The sequence below is a fragment of the Paroedura picta genome, chromosome 7, assembly GCF_049243985.1.
Source record: "Paroedura picta isolate Pp20150507F chromosome 7, Ppicta_v3.0, whole genome shotgun sequence".
Classification (NCBI taxonomy): Eukaryota; Metazoa; Chordata; class Lepidosauria; order Squamata; family Gekkonidae; genus Paroedura; species Paroedura picta.
In genome coordinates this window covers 64,315,151-64,336,211 of record NC_135375.1, presented here as the reverse complement: position 1 = coordinate 64,336,211, position 21,061 = coordinate 64,315,151, and the positions used below count along the sequence as shown (strand labels likewise).

Here is a 21,061-nt window from a genome sequence, read left to right as displayed (position 1 = left end):
ATTATTTACTACATGAGTTTTACAGCTACAGATATTCTAAAGAAAAAAAGATTTTGTGAAAGTGGGCAAATGTAGATCTGCATGCAGCATATCAAAGAGCCTCTTGTGGCGCAGAGTGGTAAGGCAGCAGACATGCAGTCTGAAAGCTCTGCCCATGAGGCTAGGAGTTCGATCCCAGAAGCCGGCTCAAGGTTGACTCAGCCTTCCATCCTTCCGAGGTCGGTAAAATGAGTACCCAGCTTGATGGGGGGTAAATAGTAATGACTGGGGATCCACGGGGTCTCTGTAATCTGTAAATCAGTTGTAATTCTGGGAGGCGTTATACCATGCTGCCATCTGACTTTTGGCCCAGACCTCCATGTTCTGATTTTCCTCACAACCACACGATGATCCTTTGGCCTACTTCACCCTCTGTCCACCCTGAATTTTTGCTCCTGCACGAGGAAGTGGAAACAATGTGGACAAATGCTCCATGCCACCCCTCAGTGCTGCTCTGAGTCAGGGAGGCTCTGCTGTCCTACAGGGCAGCCTAGAGCTCCAAGTCACCCCACAGTGCAGCAGAACCTCCCCGACTTGGAGCAGTGCTGCAGGGCAGTGTGGGGCACTTTTCCATTTTCTTAGATGGAGTCATTTTATAAGGAGCTTTTGTGGGTGAGGGTGGTAAGAAGCCAAGCCAATGGTGGCAGAAGCAAGCAAGACAGTGGATGTGATGCTCAGGGGGTTGGTTGCAAAGGTGGAGAAAACACATCTGGACACATCTGGACAGCCCAAGTTTTCCCTTTCACATGGCCCAACACTGACTTACACCTCATTGTGTCCTGCAGCAATTGTTGTTGTTGTTGTTGTTATATTTAAATTTATTACCCGCCTCTCCCCAAGGGCTCGAGGCGGGTTACAATGTTTGACTAAAACCCCCATAAAACCCCTTAAAAACAGGCATAGAAATCCCTTAGATACAATATAAAAGCCTGAAAAAAGAAAAACCAGAAAAGGTGCTGTGGCAGAAAATACATGCCCAACATAACAATCCCCTAAAACACACACTAGCAGGGAGAGGGTGAACCATGGGTGCTGATGTACATCGCTACTCCCACTCATGTAGGGAGGGCCCAGAGCTTCCTTGCTGCCTGGCCTCAACCGTAGACCTGGCGACCCTGTTCCAGCAAGGCCATGTGCAAGTAGCTCATGGTCGACTACATTGGGGGTCATCAACCACCGGTCCGCGGCCCACTGCCAGGCCATGAGAGCCTTGGCCGCGGGCCGCGGCTCCCTCTCCTCGCCCCCCCTCAGCGAGAAGCTCACCAGGCCATGAGCAAATCGGCCGCTGAAGCGGCGGATTAGCTTGCGAACCAGTGAGCTTCTCGTTGCGGGGGGTGGGGAGAGGGAAGCGTGGCCGCTGGCACGCCAGTGGGCACAAACGTGCATGCGCGGACCTGCCGCTCATGCGTATTTGCGCCTGCCGGTGGCACAAATGTGCACGCATGGCAGTTTCATGCATGTGTGCATGCACGAAACTCCCACGTGTGTGCATTTGCATCACCAGTGGGTGCAAGCACGCATGCGTGGCAGCTCCACGCATGCACGTTTGCGTAGGGATGCCGTGCATGTGCGGCACCCCCAGGTTGCCCTCTCCCCCCACCCATTGGCAGTGGGCTACAACAAGAAAAAGTTTGCGGATCACTGGACTACATCAAACGCGGCCAACAGGTCTAGCAGAACTAACATGTCCGAACTGCCTCAATCCAACTGGCATCTGAGATCATCAATAAACGGAATGCAGATTTATCTGCATTTCCTTGCTGCAGGCCAACTGAGGACCTGAGTGAGGCCAGGCCTGGGAAAGCCCCAGACCAGGCCCAATTCTGTCAGGAAGCGGGAATTAGCCCTGTGCACAAACAGGTAGTGATCATGGCTAAATCCCTCGAGTGGAAGCAGTCCTAGAGGCGGGCAATTTATAAAGTCACCTTTATAAATAACATTCTGAAGTTTCCAAAACATCTCTTGCTAGAGCTCACTTAGTTTGGAAATGAATTATATTTGCAAAGATGAATGTGTCTCTGGGGCTTCTCTTGCTGCTCTCATCCAACATAAATTTCCATCCTGTACAATATGACTTCTATTGTATAAGACACATCCGCGGTAGACTCTAGTACAGTAAACAGATCTTTCTTTCTTTCTTTCTTTCTTTCTTTCTTTCTTTCTTTCTTTCTTTCTTTCTTTCTTTCTTTCTTTCTTTCTTTCTTTCTTTCTTTCTTTCTTTCTGTGTGTGCCAAAGCCAAGTTTGCATTGTAAAGGAAAACCATAATCTTGGAAATGTGCCAGACTGATAGATGAAAGCAGATGGATTTTCTCTAGGGATTACTCCACTGTTTAAAAACTGTTATTCAACACAGAAGAAACAAACAACAACAACAACAAAAAATATATCTCCACCATTGTTTCCCATCTCCAAAAATGGTTTTCAAACGGCTCTGAGAAAACCTCTGCTTTGTGTACCACCTAAGAGTTAGAGGAAGCTACTTACTTTGCTTTCTTTTTGATAAATCTAGCTATTACCTGATAATTGGAATGTGTGAAATCTGTCATAGTGGAGAAATTTAACATTAATCATCAAACTTACCATATGAGACATTTGCTTGTTAAGTGCTGGCAATCCTGGGAAGTTTTTTTTTTTTTACAACCTTTATTGGCATAAAAATAAGACAAATCAGAATACAGTCAATTAGTGGTTAAGTTCACACAGCTTAATTGCCATTTGTAAGAATTTATTCACTTTATCAATTGTATCTGGATCCTGATTGGAGAGAAGGAACTGTACCTTGTGTTTATCAGAGTAGCTAATACATTTTACTAGGAGTGAGCCGAGAGCTTTAGCCCAAATGGCATTGTATATAGGGCAGTAAAACATGATGTATGGTTTCTATAGAACCAATCCTGGGAAGTAATATAGACATCATCAGTCCATGTACATAAAGATGCTGTTTCTGACAGTAGGCAGTGGCTAGCTACTTCACTGTACACAGCATATTATTATATATAGCATCTACTTTATTCTAACAATCAAAACATCGAGGGGTTGTTTCCATTCATTTCAACTGGAAGCACATTTCCAGGTGTAGCTTCCCTGTCCTCCAACTGGGATGAAATTCTAGGGCAATGCAGCCCTCCCACACAAGGGATAGTGTTTTCCAGGTTTCAGGCAAACAGGGATAAGCATTTACATTCTCTGTACCAGGCTTTCTTAACCAGGGTTTCATGAAATCCAGGGATTTCTTGATGACCCTGGATGGGTTTCCTGAAGGGGTGAGAGTTAATTAATTTTTTTTTTAATTGTTAAAAATTTATCAGATGATATGACCATATGGCCAATGATGGTGCTGGAGGAGGTAGGAAAGGGAGGGGGCTTGGTGGGTTTATACACAGCCATGCTTCCCAACCATATTCCACTCAATTGCACCACTTCAGGAGCTTCTCAGAGCCTGAAGAATATTTCAGGGGGTTCTCAAGGGTAAAAAAGTTGAGAAAGGGTGCTCTAGACTAGCGATCCCCAACCTGTGGGCTGTGGACCACATGTGGTCCTTTGACTAATTGGAGGTGGGCCCCGAAAGATGCCTTCTCCCCCCCCCGGCCCTTTACTTCATCCCCCCCCCCGGCCCTTTACAACACACTTCGGGTGTCATTGTCTCCCATCACTCCCAGATGGGACTATCTCGTTGCAAAGAAACAAGCTCAGGGTTCCCATTGATTTGTCATTGTTATGAGTTAAAATTTCCTTGAAAATAAAATGTTCCTTATGTTCATTGTTGTGGCGTGTCTGTATCTTATTTTGAAGGGATGTTTAAACATTACCATAGCGATCAGAGAGCGTTAGGGCAGTGGTTGAGAGTAGAGGAGTAAACTACTCCCCCCGCCCACCGGGCCTCAGTAAAAGGCGTTGAGTGGTCCCTGGTGATAAAAAGGTTGGGGACCACTGCTCTAGACAGTTTAAAAAAACCCTTGCAGAACAGGAACAGGCAAGTATAAATTGGTATATGAATGAATATGTTGTCCCCTCCATTCCCAGCAGCCTTAGAGCCAAAATACACATGATGTTGGAGTTTCATTATTGTAATTCCTGTTATGTCTTTTAGTCTCCAGACAGCAGCCACAAGATGACCAGTTATATATCAGTGCTGGAGGCAGTGCCACTGTCACACAGGGGGGATCAAAACAATATCTTCCATGTCTCTGTTCCCTCATATCAGCGAAGTGTTTTCTGTATAGAACTAGGACAGACAATTAATAGAATAGCTTGGAACAACAGATAGGTAAAGCTCTCCTGAAGCAAAACAATGAAATAATTGGTTGAATTATGGAAACATGAGCATGAACCAATAGTACAGCTTCCAGACAGTCTTCTGCCTTTAGATAGGTTCATGGCCCAGACTTAATCCAAGGGATTGCAGTTATCTCTGGGATAAATTAAGTTGAAGAAACTAGTAAGTTATGGAGAAGATTCAACACAATATAAAATTCCATTTGAATTCCTTTAAGTTAAAGGAAGAATTGGGATATCTGGAGAATATACCCATAAGGAAATTCATGGAACAACATTGTAAAATATTGAATCATAAAGTAACTATGCAAGAAATATCGGACACAATTGCAGCAGTGAAATCTGTTAAAGCACCGGGCCCTGATGGACTTCTGGCTAAATTTTATAAAGCAATGACTCATGTAATAACACCTGTATTTCTTCAATTTATGGATAAAATTATAAACACATCAGATACTGGGATTCCAGAATCTTGGGAACAAGCATCCATAACTCTTTTACAGAAAGAGGGAACAGATCCTGGTCTGCCACAATCTTAGAGACCTATTTCTCTGCTGAATGTGGATTACAACATTTTTGGTTAAAATTTTGGCAGAATGACTGAATAGATGTATTAGCGATGTAGTACATGAAGATCAAACAGGCTTCATGCCGAAGAGACTAATGAAAAATAATATTTGACTGGTGCTTTACATGAAGTCACAGCAATGTATGGCCTTCATCTTCTTAGATGCAGAAAAGGCCTTTGACAATGTTCAGTGGAATTATATGTTTGCAATGTTACTAACAATGGACTGTGGAAAGAGCTTTTCTCCTACAGAGGCATATTTTGATTAAGTCCAAAAAATCAGGTCAGGTTGTTTTAGGTATAAAGATATTTTGACAGCCACAGGGAAATTGAAATCCCATGATACACTTATTAAAGAAGGTATTGATATCACCTGGTTGCAATTACATCAAGTGGTTATTAGGTATAAGTCTGAATTTCAAATTCAATCTGGGTCAGTTCTAACTGATTTTGAAAATATATTATTTCAAGCAAAGCCTCATTTGTAGGGTCAGATATATAAACTGTTACTAAAGTATGACACTGAGACTGAACAAGTTAAACACTGTATAGTGAAATGGATGTTGAATTTGAATTGTACCATTTAATTAGAGAAAGGAGGACTACTGTGGAATAAAACTGTGAAATGTATGAAATGTCAGTTGTTAAGTGAAAATTGTTATAAAATGTGTTATAGATGGTAAAAGGTAAAGATAAAGGTATCCCCTGTGCAAGCACCGAGTCATGTCTGACCCTTGGGGTGACGCCTTCCAGCGTTTTCATGGCAGACTCAATACGGGGTGGTTTGCCAGTGCCTTCCCCAGTCATTACCGTTTACCCCCAGCAAGCTGGGTACTCATTTTACCGACCTCGGAAGGATGGAAGGCTGAGTCAACCTTGAGCCAGCTGCTGGGATTGAACTCCCAGCCTCATGGGCAAAGCTTTCAGACGGCTGCCTTACCACTCTGCGCCACAAGAGGCTCTTCTATAGATGGTATGTGACCCCTAAGATGTTGGGTAAAATATCTGGAAAAGTTTACCAGGACATTAAAAAAAATTCCAGTACATAGAATTCATCCAAAAAGCTTGCTAGAAACATACATCAAAGTGATTGTGACTTTGGTCTATGGGACCTTAAGGTGACCTGAAATAGTCATAGTGACCTGAAATTTCGAGTCAGCACCCTTTTAGCTGCAGGGAATTTCCTCAATTTCACACAAAAAACAGGCTCCTCGGGCATAAAGGAAAGGTTCCCATCATGCAGCTTTTAAATTTCAGAAATAATGGTGAATTCCCTTCCCTCCTGAGTAGGGAATTTGTGGTAATCCAGTGCGTGTGGGCAGCATTCAAAGTGGCTTCTCTCTTCTTTCTACACCCTCAATATGATTCTGTGGACCTGTGAGCCCGCCTCCCTGCTCCTCCCCTTCCCGTTTCATTCCCCCTGTACTCTGCTGCCATTTTTAAAATATTTCTGGTAGTGTTAAGATGCATGATTGTAATTATGATAATGCACCCCCTCCCCATAACCAAGGGCATCTCTGAAAGTATTTGAAATGGCTCCTTTTCCCACCCCTCCTTTTGCCTTCTTCCTGAACAGGCTCCCCCCTCCCCCAATCATTTGAGCTTTAAAGTACAAATGTAGAGGCCAATGGCACCTTAAAGACCAACAAGTTTATTCAGATTTTTATTCACACGTCCTCATATACAAAGAAATCACACATTCATTAACTTGAATGTTAAGTTAATGGCTGCCTCTTCGCTGCCCCATAAGAGGAGGCATTAATGGGGGGGGAGGGCTCCAAAGCTGGGAGTTGGGGGTTGGAATCTCCCATGGAAAGTGTATTTCGGCATTGTTATTTTGCAAAGAGAGAAGGAGGGGAAGGGGAGCTCCTAATGTAAATTGGTGTTATTGAACATATGCAAAGAGGGGAAAAGTTGATCTCTTGTTATATTTGTCATCTGGGCTTCCTTAAAATTTCAGAGATAATTTAGTTAAGAGGAAATGAGTGGTTCCCAGTAGAGAGCAGCCAACAAAGCTGGCATGGAGACAGTCAGCATGATAAATGACTATTTCATTTGGAGATCTCCAGAGCTCATTTAAGGCTAGTTTTCTGTATGAGCCCCCTTTGAGTGATTAAGGTGAGCAGAGTGGGGACCTGATTCCCTCCTCCCGCCTCTTCACTGCCCCATAAGAGGAGGCATTAATAGGGGGGAGATCTCCAAAGCTGGGAGTTGGGGGGGGGATCTCACATGGAAAGTGCATTTCATCATTGTTATTTTGCACAGAGAGAAGGAGGGGAAGTGGGGGGCTCCTAATGTAAATTGGCAGAGGGTGGCTAATAGGATTGAGAGAGGGAGTGGTCAATATACAATCAGGAACATCATAATGAGTGGGATGCATTATAAAGCCCAAGCTGAAAAATCATTCCTGGAATTGTTCATGGTTAAGGCTGGCAGGAAGGGGAGAGGCAGGCTGGGCAATCTGGAGAAGGGCTGTGCTCTCCTGCTCCAGATTCAGGCCAATTCAGAAGAAGAAAACATGGGAGCATGTGGCTCCAATGTTAATGTGAACAGCATGAAAAGAAGCAAATCCTTGGTATTGCCATTTGGAAACTTCATGTGTGGGTGGCCAGGTGCAAACATGAAGTCGATCTCTGGAGACCAATGTGGAGAAAATGGCCAGCTGTGGAAACAGCCTAACAGTATTGGTTCCTGATAGCTTTTGTATCATTATCAGGGTATACTTTAGCACCATAGATTTTCTACTTGCCATTTTTGATACCTGCTGAAATAAAAACTACCAATAATATTTTTAATCATATCAAATTATGGAGCACAAATTTAGGAGTCATTTGTTAAAGACTGTTTCCAAAGTGATAATGGGAAAGAGTTGCAAACAGAGCATAAAACAGGGACCACAAAATGCCACACCAGTCTAAACAACTTGATATTCAATTACAACAATATGGTCTTACCAAAAAAACATTTTTAAAAACCCTGTGAAATACTAAAGGATTACTTCAATTAGTTATGGTTTATGAATCAATATATCTGCATTTCCTAGTTGCATGGAACAAATGAATCTTCCTGAACTAAGTGTTCCTTGAGCTTTCCTTACTCACAATTCTCTCTAAAAGGAAACAAACAAATGGTTTTGGCCATCTCTAGGTTTTTCTTCAGATTTTGTTGCTGAATTCAGTTTGTGAAGTACATGATGTGGTACCCATCCCCCCCTGCATGCTAGAGACACAAAACTCACAGGGGTTCTCTGGCTGAGTCTCCTCTACTTATTAGCCAAATGTGGTTACAACTGGATTTATGGAACTTGAGTGACAGTGCTCCCCCCAAGGAGGTGCACCCAGGAAAGTGTTTTCTGGGGAAATGACATGTGCAAGTTCAAAGTTTCAGGAGTATATGGAATGGATCCTAGAGACACAAAACTCAGAGCAGATCTCTGGCTAACTCTCTTCTACCTGCCCTCCAAGTTTGGTGTGAATTGGATTTACTGGGTCTGAGTTATGGCCCTCCATTTTTTCCATGGGGAGGGGAAAAAGCAAGGCAGTAGAAGCCCCTTAGAACAGAATAAAAGTCACATAGAATCTCTGCAGTAGAAATTGAAGGGAGGGGGGACATTTTTACAAGCACAGGAGAACGAATGCAATATGCCCAGTAGAACCAGAACCACTGTGGCACAGCAAACTTCACGGAACTTAGTTCAAGCCAGGAAAATATTTTGGGTGAAATGTCAGGCGTAGTTTTAATGGACCTCCATATATAATGGACCTCCTGCAAGCTTCACACACCAAACACACAGGGATCCACAAGGTGCTGCCATCTCCTCTACTGTCTCTCATTTATGGGGTCCCAGTTATGGCTGTTCCCCCCCCCAAAAAAAGTCTTGATTTCAATAGCACCTTTAAAACCAAAAAAGGTTTATTCAAAGTGTGAGATTTCGGGCATGCACTTGAAAGCTCATGCTTTGAATACATTTTTATTGCTGTTAAAAGTGTTATTGGAATAAAATTTTGGGTTCCATTTTAAATTACATTTGGAAGAAAGCCTGCTATGACTATATTGTTATAATGCTATAACAATACACCAATGCTTTAGGGCTTTTAAAAAAAGAGGGAAGGATGCTGTGAAGCCATCAATGACAATAGCCTCCCTTGAAATTACTTACATTGAAGACTTGTGTGAAAGGAAATAAACTGACTCAACAACTTTGAAAATACAGAGGGACAGCAGGTGAAGAAAAACTGTACTTATGGATTGACTGCCAAAGAAATCAGGAGTAAATCTTGTGCAGAAAAGTCCATTATATTTTTAGTGCCAGGCTCTGCATGAAATGCTCCTACATGTTTGCAGCATGAAATATCTTCAGGTAGTATTGGTTGGCTGGTTCTTCTGATGTCACATTTCCCCAAAGTTCACAATGTTTTTTTTATACGAAGCCAAAGACAAACATAAAAAGGGATAGTATGGAATTTAGAAAGAAACATAGGCAGAGACAGTCCATTCAGGCCCTATGGAAACTCAAACCCACTTAATTTCAACAAGGTTTCTCCCCAGTTTACATCCTGTTTTGTTTTTATCATTGTAAGCTCCTCTGAACTCCCCTGGTTGCTAGAAATCAAGTGCCTTATGCTAGTACCCCCAGTTTCCCTTCCTAGAAATACCAGTTTCCCTCTAACTTCTGAGAAGTCTAAATCAAACTTTTTCTCACACAGGTCCAAGGAAATCCTCACACCTGATATCACCTTTTTAACTGGACAGAGATCCTCTTTCTCTTAGAAGAATTCTCCCCTTCCCTTTTGGTCTGAATTGGGAGTATTCACCTCACTGCCCAAATTCCCTCTGCAAAAATATCTGTCTTAGTTCTTCAGATACTATGTATATCAACTTTCAGCCTTTAGTAAAGATTCTTTCTTTTAATTATATATTTTTTTACTCAGAGCTAAGCACCGACAGGTGCTGACAGTATGCCAATCATAATAGAACCCCTCTGGCACAAAGCTATAATATCTATTCCTTCTCAGCTGTTGATGGCCAATCAGGATGCTTAGGGCTGTCTGTCACTCAAGCCTCCTCTTAGACCATTTATGCACTGGGAACTTCACTACCCCAGCTCTTGTGCAGGAGCAAAAATTGGGGATAGATGAGGCGCACTGGGCCAAATGCTCCCCTGTGTGGGTGCAGGAAGAGATGGGGCAACCTGCCACGACTAAAACTCCAGCCTGCAGCCTGGCATGAAACCTCCAGTCCATAAATGGTCTTAGTGAGGAATTGTAACCCTTCACTCACTGTTACTTCAGCACTTGGAATCTGGCTTTTATAGTGCTGTTCATCATAGTGTTCTAAAGGCAATTTTGCTAAACTGTTCTAAAAGCCATTTTGCAGGTATTTTCAAAATTTGCTTACTTGTCATAAGCATGCAATAGTGTAAAGGTAGCTCAATCCAGTAAGGCTAAAACTTAATTTTAATTTAAATTTAGTTCTGAAATATAAGTAAGGTTTGTTGACACAAAGACATTTAACACTACATTCCTTCTCTGCAACTATGAAAGCTAGAAGCATTTTAGGGGGCAATTAATACATACATTCTCTTGGTTTTAAATTGAGAGCTGGCAGCCTTATAAGTGTCTCAGACTATGTACAGCATAGAACTACATAATTTTCCACAAGACAGATGTTTGTAATAAAATAATATAATTTGGACTTCAGCATTGAGTGAAACTGAAGGTTTACCATGCCAAGGTACCTGGAAGGTGCAGAAAATGGCTTGGGAACATTCCTGCACAAGTCTACAAAGAAGAAAGTTGCATTTTGCTCTTATGTTGCTTACTCAAAGAAAGGTGTTCTTATTCTTGCAGGTTTATTCTTTAATCTATGCACATATATGATTTAGAATCATATTATGTGTTCATATTATACTCTGGTTAGAACTATGTATTAACTCCCTGTAAATTTCTCTGACATGGATTTAAACATATTAGCTGTTTTCCTGTGGGTTGTATTGTTCGATTTCCTTCTCTTTTCCTCTTAGTCATGGTCTGTTCTTTCAGTAGCTTCTCTTATATTTTAACCTTTTTATGGAATCCCATGCTCTGATTTGTGACAGCAGTGGCCAGGGAAGCCTTTCACTAGCCTCAGGTGGTCAGTCACCTGCCCTTGTTTCCTAGGCAGGAAAGATCTTCCAATTGTAGTATATATCTTGATAGCATCTGCATTAATCTAGATTAGATGGGCCTGCCCTTGAAGATTGTCCAGAAGCTATAATTAGGACAGAATACAATGGATGGAGTAAATTGTATGGACCATATCACTCCAATCTTGTTCCATCTACACTGGCTTCAAATGCAGGCTTGAATTTCTTTTAAAGCCCTATATACCTGGAGGCCAGCATACATGAAGGAGCTCCCACTCCCATATGAACCTATCCAACCAATTTGTTAATCTTCAAAGGCATTCTTCTATGAATGTCCCCACCATCTGAAGCTATACAGCTGGCAATCCAAAAAAATGGCCTTCTCAGTCCTGGAACTCCCTGTTGTCTGTTGTTGTCTGTTTTCCTCTATTGTCTTCTGCCAGTGGATTAAGACTTTTTTGCTTTGTTTCATATTCTCTTTCTAATGCTTAAGAGTTGTCCTTCCTGTTGTTTAAGTGACTATATTTTAGGTTTTTGTTTGTTTGCTTTTATGTATACTTTGATTCTTTCATGTCATGGGGGCTCTGAATGGGGGCACCTGGTCGAGGCCACGTGTGCTTCCTTAGGGACGGGGACTTCCAAGAGATTCACGCCCACAGAGCAAAGTGTTCTGCAGGGGGTGTAAGCAGGCAAGCAGTCCCTCCAATAGGCAGGGCCCAAGCTGCAAATGGCCTTGAAGGTCAAAACCAAAACCTTGCACTTGATCTGGGCCAGCACTGGCAACCAGTGCAGCTGCCTCAGCATCGGCAGGATACAGGTCCTCCAAGGTGCATTTGTGAGGACCCTAGCAGCTGCATTCTGTACCAGCTGGAGTTTCCAGGTCATGGAGTTTCCAGGTCACGGAGTTGCCATTTACCAGCAAAGGGGAATTCCCACCTCCTGCCTTACCCACCCTCACTCTGGCAAGTGGGCAGATGCAGGGGTTAGAATAATTATTCCATAGTGAGTGAATGCTAGAGCAGCCTATGACATGGTGCTATCCTATCTGGTTACATGGACAGAAATTGTGTCATAACATCACAGGAAGCTGTTCCATCAAGCCTCTGCCCTCTACCAGTCTCCCCAGGCTGGTAAATCTAGCCTAACCTTTATAGTTTTAACTGGTCTGTGGTCTGTTTCTGTTACGACATCTGTTTGATGGATGCTGCAATGTTGTTTTCATGTCCCTGGCTAAAGCAAATCCCAAATAAATATTAAGTTTTCTATTAAAGTCAATTCCCATCCCCAACTGATGTTGTCTTGTTAATCTTCTGACCTGTGCTTACTTTGAAACATGGACCTGGAAGCCCCTGGGATGAAAGTAGTCGGGAAGACATTTCAAGGAAGATATACTGGCAATGTAAAGGGTTAACCGTCCCTTTCCCTCCCACCTCGTACAATGCAACTTGTCCCCTTTTGAAGATACTTTGTAGAGAAGGGTTCCTCGGGATTTTGTTACCCACTCCTGTAATATAGCTAGTCATTTTCCCTTGATGACTTGCCTTGGATCTCAGGAAATATTTTTTCCAATCACATCAGTTCCAGGCACTTAATCATGCATCGTTTCATAAACTGAAAGTAAATAAAATTTATGTTCTCATGTCCAAAGCAGAACAAGATAAGCTTGTAATCAGAATGCCATCTACTGAAACAGATATGCCATGGTGTGTCTTACTGTCAATCCACCCTGGGGGAAGTAGAAAACTCTGAGCAGGCAAATAAAATTCATAACTTCAGGTAGATTTTCAGTACTGAGCTGAGAAGCTGCTACTTCTACAATCGAACTAAATTGCTAACTCTGAGGAATGAATGCAACATCTGAATCCTTGACCATGTGACCAGTGGCAGTCACCAAAATCTGTTTTTCATTAGCTCTCTACTCTCCTTCCCCTTGCCATTCTTTGAACATTCCTTTTCAATTTCTACCAAAAAAAGGTCACACTGAAAACTAGCAGAGCAACATTATTACCTAACTATCCCGTGGTTTACTTATCAAGTGTTACTTCTTGTATGAAACTATGGCGTAACCTCCAGTAAAGTGTTTGGCTGCATTTTTCTTTCCCATGGTTCTGCATCAAAATGCACTGATAGCTGTTACTAAATATTAGTGCTAATTACATAAAACTTTATCCATAAATTAAAATTGAACTTTGTGGGCGGTGTCTTATATAGGATTGTATTTTATGGCTTTCTTTCAGTGATCTCTCAGACTATTTTTTAAAAAGGAGGGAACTACTGTTTGAAGTTTAACAGCCTGGTCATTATTATAGTACCTGTAAAACCCCAACCCTGCTGTTATGTGGGTTCTTCTGTAACTGTAAAATCAGCACGTTCTGGCTGCAAAACATTTTCCACAGCAAAAGACGACGTAATCGAGGAGTATTAAAAAAACATAAGAAAGCCTTTGTATACAGTCGTGCTGGTGTCAGTCCAGCAGTAAAATTTTATTTTATTGGGGCCTCTTGGTTTGTCTATCAATTGCAGCATCGTTTGTTTTTTTTTAAAGAAAATCAGACCACTCAACAGACATTTTCATCCCAACTGATATGTTGATAGTTCTTCAAACTACAAATCATGCTTAAGTAAGCATTAAGAAGAAGAAAGATTTCTTAATGTTAATTTCAGGGAAACCACATTTTTAACATATGCGCTTTTGACGGGAGGGAGTCATAATCATGGATTGTGGATTTGATGGATCATCATTTTACAAAAGCTAAGAGAACTTCATGTTTATGGGGAGCACAAGGACAAATTGAGGGTAGAAGATTACAAGGAGATGAGGTGCAGGCCCATCTTTTGTTATGAGGAGGGATACCAGTCTCCAAGTGTTTGCTGGAAATCTCCTAGAATTATAACTGGTCTTCAGGTAAAAGAAATAAGTTCCCCTGGAGAAAATGACTGCTTTGTAAGGTAGACTCTATGGCATTCTATTCCACGAAGTTCCCATCCCTCCCCAAATTCTACAGGCAACCCCAGGTCATTGCTCCACATACAGTAAACACAGCACACAGGAGGGTGACCTCCTGGATCCATTCATAGAGTGGGAGGCATGAAGGGTGCTGAGGAGGGGTGTGGCTGGCATGGTGAATACACACTTACTATCCAGAGCTGTTTGGGGTCCCATGGGAATGTCCACAGCTTGGGGGGGGGGTGAATTTGCAGTCAATATGGCTGCCAATGGGCTATGCTGCTATTTTGGCTAGTGTAACTGGCCCCTTGCCCCTTGAAATGGTCACTGCTGTGACCATTCAGAGGTTCATCCCATCACTCCATCCGTGTGTGTCTGCAGTGCAGCTGAGCCGATGGAACTGCACAGTGACCATCACAGCGCAGTGACCCTTTGCCAGCATAAATGGCACATATGTTGGCGTAACTGCCATGGAGGTCAGTCAGCTTCATGTGCTTGTTGCCCCCCCCCCTTCCTTAGGATTCTTCTGTTAGAACTGGGTGTCGAAGTTATACAATTGGTAAGTATGGACTGATAGTTATGCAGAAAGGGGGTTTAATTACTGTTGAACTCATTGTGTGTGTATAATGACAATACAAGTTGTAAAGAAGGAAGACCTTATACCAGGGGTAGTCAAACTGTGGCCCTCCAGATATCCATGGATTATATTTCCCATGAGCCCCTGCCAGCATTGCAGTCCAAATGTAGTCCATGGACATCTGGAGGGCCACAGTTTGACTACCCCCAGCCTTATACAGTCAGCAGGATGCTAGCTGAGCTCAGTAGGAAAGGCACTGGCTGCGCAGCCATGTCAGAAAGAGAGGAAAAGGTTCCAGTGCTTCAGGAGCAATGAGTCATAGGTCTGTTTTTCATTATATTTCAGGATTTATATATCTGGTACGATTGTTCCAGAGGAATAACCACGAGAAGACAGTTATTTCAAGCACTGTTACGAAGTAAAGGTTTTCTTTAGTTTCCCACTCCCCCCCCCACCCCTTTCTTTTTAGAGAAAGATTCAGGACAAGTATTCTGGTTTTGCAATGAACTGCAGACTGAACAAATTAATGCCAGATTTAGCAGGAAAATGTGAGAGTGATTTTGAAAAAGCAAAGAAGTTCTTGAGTGACAGATGCTACTTGTCTGAAAATAACTTTCACAATAGACTGTCCAGGTTAGCTCTTATAAACCACGTGTGCTCTAAAGAAGGTTCAAGCATGCACTTCTCATAGATTTGGTGTATAACGAATCAGGCATCACAGAAAGAGTTAGATTATAATTTTCTCTGATTGCCAGAAAAATGAGTAGAGGTACTTTAAAATTTCCAGAAAGCCCCCCCCCCTCGCCCCATCAAAGAACATATTTTCCATACTGGTGCAGGATGGGGGGAGTACTTACTAGGAACAGGAAGGAGGCCCAGATGACACTGCAGTGACATGTCTATGTCACTTCGGAAGTGACCCAAAAGGACATCATAATGAAGCAATGTCAGGAATTACACTCTTATATTTAAGCAAAAACTCTATGGTAAATTTGGATTCTACCATAGAGTTTTTGCCAAAATACCAGAGTGTCACCTCATCATCACCAATGTGAAGACATCACTTTCAAGTCACGTTGGAAATGATGCAACAGAAGATCATTGCAGCAACAATCAGGCCTTGCTGTTTTTCAGGTAAGTCTCCCCCACCAACCGATTGATGGCCTAGCTGTGGGAGACCCCTGCCTCCACCATGAGGTTTGGCAACCTACCTTGTAGCAATGCTCATATTGATCTTCGTCTCTCATCAGTTCTCATCCTCCCTCTCTGAAATAGTTGTTCTTGCCTAAGTACACTACATGCCCCACACTTTACACAGCAAAAACAAATGCAAAGAATTCATTGATCATCTCTGCCACTTTCCCATTTCCTATAGAAATCTTTTTATTTCTGAGTCATCCAAGTGCCCAACTGCCTCTGTGGTCAGTTCCTGATTTAGATATATTTAAAGAAATGCTACGAGCCTCTTGTGGCGCAGAGTGGTAAGGCAGCCGTCTGAAAGCTTTGCCCATAAGGCTGGGAGTTCAATCCCAGCAGCCGGCTCAAGGTTGACTCAGCCTTCCATCCTTCCGAGGTCGGTAAAATGAGTACCCAACTTGCTGGGGGGTAAACGGTCGTGACTGGGGAAGGCACTGGCAAACCACCCCGTATTGAGTCTGCCATGAAAACGCTAGAGGGCGTCACCCCAAGGGTCAGACATGACTCGGTGCTTGCACAGGGGATACCTTTACCTTTACCTTTAAAGAAATGCTTAAGAGCCTCTTGTGGCGCAGAGTGGTAAGGCAGCAGACATGCAGTCTGAAAGCTCTGCCCATGAGGCTGGGAGTTCAATCCCAGCAGCCAGCTCAAGGTTGACTCAGCCTTCCATCCTTCCGAGGTCGGTAAAATGAGTACCCAGCTTGCTGGGTGGTAAATGGTAATGACTGGGGAAGGCACTGGCAAACCACCCCATATTGAGTCTGCCAAGAAAACGCTGGAGGGCGTCACCCCAAGGGTCAGACATGACCCAGTGCTTGCACAGGGGGTACCTTTACCTTTAAAGAAATGCTTATTGTTTATTTTGATGCTTTTAGCAATCCATTCCACAACTTCACATTTTCCTTGCATAATTATTGACCTACATGTCTTTTGCTCCCTTCTGTTCACTGCATTGGGGCAGACCTTCCTTTTTAAAGAACTCTTTTTGTCTTTTAGGATTGAACTGTGTCATTAACTGCACAGGTATCCTTTTAGACCTGGTAGTACCGTTCTAACTGGAGGAACACCTGGGTTTTAAATTGGTCCAAGCATCCTCTAGGCATTCAACTTTCTCAAGTTTCCCTTATTTAAAAACAACAGCTTTTACTCTTTTGGATTATAGCTGTTATATAATTTGGATTATAAGAATGCTCAGTCTTCTGTATGGGACCATCACCTGTACTGTGGTACCTCATTGATGCTGTTTCAATTCATTGATGACCTTGGAAGTAGAAGGAAAGAGAAAGACAGTGTGGACCACACAACTGTGGCAGGTTTGACACTTGGAAAGATGGTTGGGGCAGACAAGAGCACTTTAGCCCATTTTTCAATTGCTTTAAAGTGGTATTGTAATCCAAGGATCTAACCCATGTCAAGTTTAATTTGGCACTGACTCCACAGACAATATAAGTGACAAACAGTGCTCAAAATGTAGAGTAGACTATATTACTGTTACTACCAAAGAGTGTAGAGTTCTGTGTACTGTTATTTCTATCAGTTATTATACTGCAAAGGAGACGGTGGTTTTAATCCTGTATAAGGATTCAGTACTGACATTTCTGTCTGTGTTAAGTAAGATACTGTACATAGACACATTCTGTTACTTTTGCCCATCTGTCTTCCTTCAGGGGTTGCCAAATGTTTCTCTGGGCTTCAAGTGAGACATTTAATTGCCTAGAAACATGGATCCTTTGTTTGAAATCTGGCATGGATGAGAGCTTGAATCCCTGACAATTCCAGCCCAATAGAATGAACAAATAGAAAGTTAAACCCAGTAACCATTTCTGCTCTAATGGCATATAAAATGGAAGATACTTCCGCCTGTTATTGAGGATGCCTTAGGTGAGTAACACAATCCCTGAAAATGTCTTTCTGAAGGATACAAACCAGAAACGTGTTTCTCATAGAAGTCAATGGAACAAAAATTAATAATAAAGAATCCTAATGCAAGTAAAAAATAAAATAAAGAACATGAATAAACTCATAAGGAAACAAAATGAACGTAATCTGAAACATCTTTTCTGTATAATATAAAAAGCTAAGGCATAGGTGGGCAGAGAGTGGGTGGGCCCAGTCAGATCTTTGGGCCACTCGGAAGGTGCAAAGCTCCTTTGGACTGGCCCCGCCCCCATGAACTTTGGACCAATAGGGAGGCACAAAGCCAGGGACAATCTGGCAAGTTCACAGCCAGTTTGCCCCTGGCTGCTGATAGGGATACAGTAAGTGGCCTGAGCGGGGGGTGGCCTCCTTTATTCCTTAAACCAGGAAGGCCTCATGCCACTTTGCAGAGCTGTCCAAAGCCCAAAGCACCCCTTTCTGCCTGCGGAGCTGATCTTTATACTCTGCAGATGAGCTGTAATTCCAGGAGCTCTTCAGGACCCACCTGGAGGTTGGCTACTCCTGGGCTGGAAATATTCCTGGAGGTTTGGAGGTGGGACTTCAAAATCATACAGTGCCTCAGAGTCCATCCTTTGAAGTAGCCATTTTTGCCTGCATAGCTGATCATTATAATCTAGAGATGAACAGCGATCTAGCTATGATGGTAGAGGCTTGCAGAGTGAGGTTGTGGGGAAGTGGTGCTGGTGTGTCCCTCATGGGCTATGGCCAGCCCTTACCAGCATCTGTTTGTATTCTGGGGTGCAGACAGACAGACCAGCATCAGTCCTGAGAGTCTGGAAAGTGCAGGATCTAAATAAGGAATATTTCCAGGCTGAAACCGTAAATAGTGAAAAAGTAAATGGTTGGAGAGACATGGGAACTAAAGAGACTTTTTTCAAGCTTGGGCTGGTAAATAAAAAAAAAACAGTACTTGCCAGGAAGTGGCCCAAAATTTCAAGGGTAGTTAGCTTTACAGGAAAGTAGACAGTGAGACTTTGGGGGAAACTAGGTGATCTGCTTTTATTAGGCAACAACTTGGCCTTCTGGACAACAACAAGGACTGCAGTTGCCAGCAGTAGGCCTCAGGCTTCAGAAGGGCAGACATCACCAGCCAAGCAACCAAGGGGTATCTGGGGCCACATACATTCCTTTTGAAGAGATGCATGTGAGGGGAGAGAGCTTTCCCTTCAACCTAACTTCCTGGAGATAAGCTGTACTTCTAGGGAATTCTCAGACCACACCGAGAAGCTGGCATCCCTAAACCTCAGTGGGATACAATGCTATACAGTCACCCTTCCAAAGCAGCCATTTTTGCCTGGGGAGCTGATCTTTATAATCTGGAGATGAGCAGCAATTCCAGGAGATCTCCAGGACCTACCTGGAGGTTGGCTGTCCCTGGTCTGAACATATTTCTTGAAGTCTGGAACTGGGGCTTCAAAAGTGTATAATACCCCCACAGCCACCTAGCACCCCCTGACCTATTTCAGGTCTAGAAAACATTGCAGAAAGGAGGTAAGGTTGCCAGATTAGTTTAGGTTCATATTCTGGAATTCCACACTACCTAGGTGTGCATAAACCTGACTAAGGTCAAGATTATTGTGCACAGCGAGACCTCCTCTTAGGATTGCCAGCTTACAAGTGAAGCTCTCTACCCCACCTCCCTCATGGAGCATCTGCTATGGGGAGAGGAAGGGAAGGTGATTGGAAACTTCTTTGAGACACCTTAGGCCTGCTAGGTCACTGCGGCCCATTCCCAGTTCTCTCAGACCTCTCACAGCCCCACAGCCCTAACAGGTGGAGAGACAAAGGGAAAAGGTGTTTGTAAACTGCTTTGAGACTTTGGGTAGTAAACAGCAGGGTGCAAAAATCCAGCTCTCCTTCTTGAAAGAAGCATGTGGGCACATACCATTATATCAACAGTAAAAAAAACGGAGACAGAAGGAGCAGGGTGGACCCCTGTGTACTGTGACTTCCCCATGTGGATTAGGGCAGGGGGACATTTCGGTGTCTGTGGCCTAATTCACACAAGAAGGGAAATGACATTGAACACAGAACTGGGAGGAACTGGTTGCCATGTAATCTCCCCCTAAGAAGAGTCTCCAGTCTGATTTTTCCTTCACATATCTGAAGACAGGGCTCTAGAAAGCTCATCTGTAACCACTATGCCACAATTCCCAAAGGTCAGTCCTCTCTCACACTCAACGAACATTCGAAACCAAAGATTCTAGACACCCATCTCTCCACACCCACGCCCTCATTTGTCACCACGCCACCACAACCCCCCCCCCACACACACACAACACACACATTCAACCCCATGCCCTTACAGACTGGACAGCTCTTCCTCTTCCCACTACCAAGTTCTAGGACCCATTGAATTCCTGGATACAATGGGCTTTGCCCCTAGTATGAATATAAATATGCATCTTGACTTCGGTAAGATCCCTAAGTTGAAAAAAATATATTATGCAGCCTTCTTATATACTGACCGTTCAGTGGCCTTGGATAAGAACGAACAGGCCTCATGGTTAAGTTTTTCCAGCAGGAATGTTCCCAAAGACCTCCTGGCAGAATTACTTAGCTACCTGATAAGTTAACAGTTTCATTATTCTAGCATCCTCATCATCTGTTAATTACTTTAATATAACGATGTCCTTTTGTTTAACTCAGGATCCCTCTCCCTTTGCTCTGCCTTTCACTCTTTCATCCATAATCTGTCTTTATTTTAGGGGCACTTCTGGGTTGTGGTACAGCTACACACTAGTGCTAACAGCAGCAACAGCAGCAACAATGTATTTCCCCCTAAATCATGGCGAGGACAAGCTTTTTGCCTTATTTAGCAATAATATCTCTCTGATGAAAGTGCCTGGTTTGTTAACAAAGAAGGCGATGGAAAAGAGGCTTGGAATGCTAATCTTTATTTGTTTATGAACTTCAAATAATTTGAAGCTAGAAACAAAATAAGTTTAGAAAATTAATCATCATAAACAAAAATTAATAGTAAGATTAGACTATTAAATATTCTTGCATGCTCCCTTTTTCTCTCATCATTCCACTTAATTATAATATTCATAGTCATAATTGCAGATGCCATCTTTCATGGGAAAGCAGCTAAAATATTGCTGAAAAACTTGGAATGTATATCTGTGGAGCTTGTTTGCACAGCTAGTTTATGACATGTCACTGCTGATCTGGGCCATCTGCTCGGCTATTCCTTAATATATCATCAGCTTCCCAGTGTTGTCCATGCCAATGGAATGTGGCAACTTTGCAGAAGAGGAGGGTGATGGCAAACATCTGCTTCTCACTTACCTTGAAATCCCTCTGCTGGGATTGCCATAAGTTGAATACAAATTGATGGCACTTTACACACAGAGAAGCCTCTAAAATATGTAATTTTTCAGTCCAAAGGTCCT

General features: G+C 42.9%; 1 protein-coding gene across 9 annotated transcripts in view; it reads right to left on the bottom strand.

The window, feature by feature from the left end:
- The window catches only part of LOC143841024 (uncharacterized), a 182,623-nt gene that overhangs the window by 31,103 nt on the left and 130,459 nt on the right, over nt 1-21,061 (bottom strand). For 8 of the 9 annotated variants that reach the window (XM_077344610.1, XM_077344613.1, XM_077344612.1 and 5 more), the window contains one exon: nt 2,621-2,681. The exons of the other annotated variant lie outside the window; for it this stretch is intronic. In XM_077344610.1, coding sequence (XP_077200725.1) covers nt 2,621-2,681 — 61 coding nt within the window. The remainder of the gene's footprint in view (nt 1-2,620; nt 2,682-21,061) is intronic. 9 annotated transcript variants of the gene reach the window in all.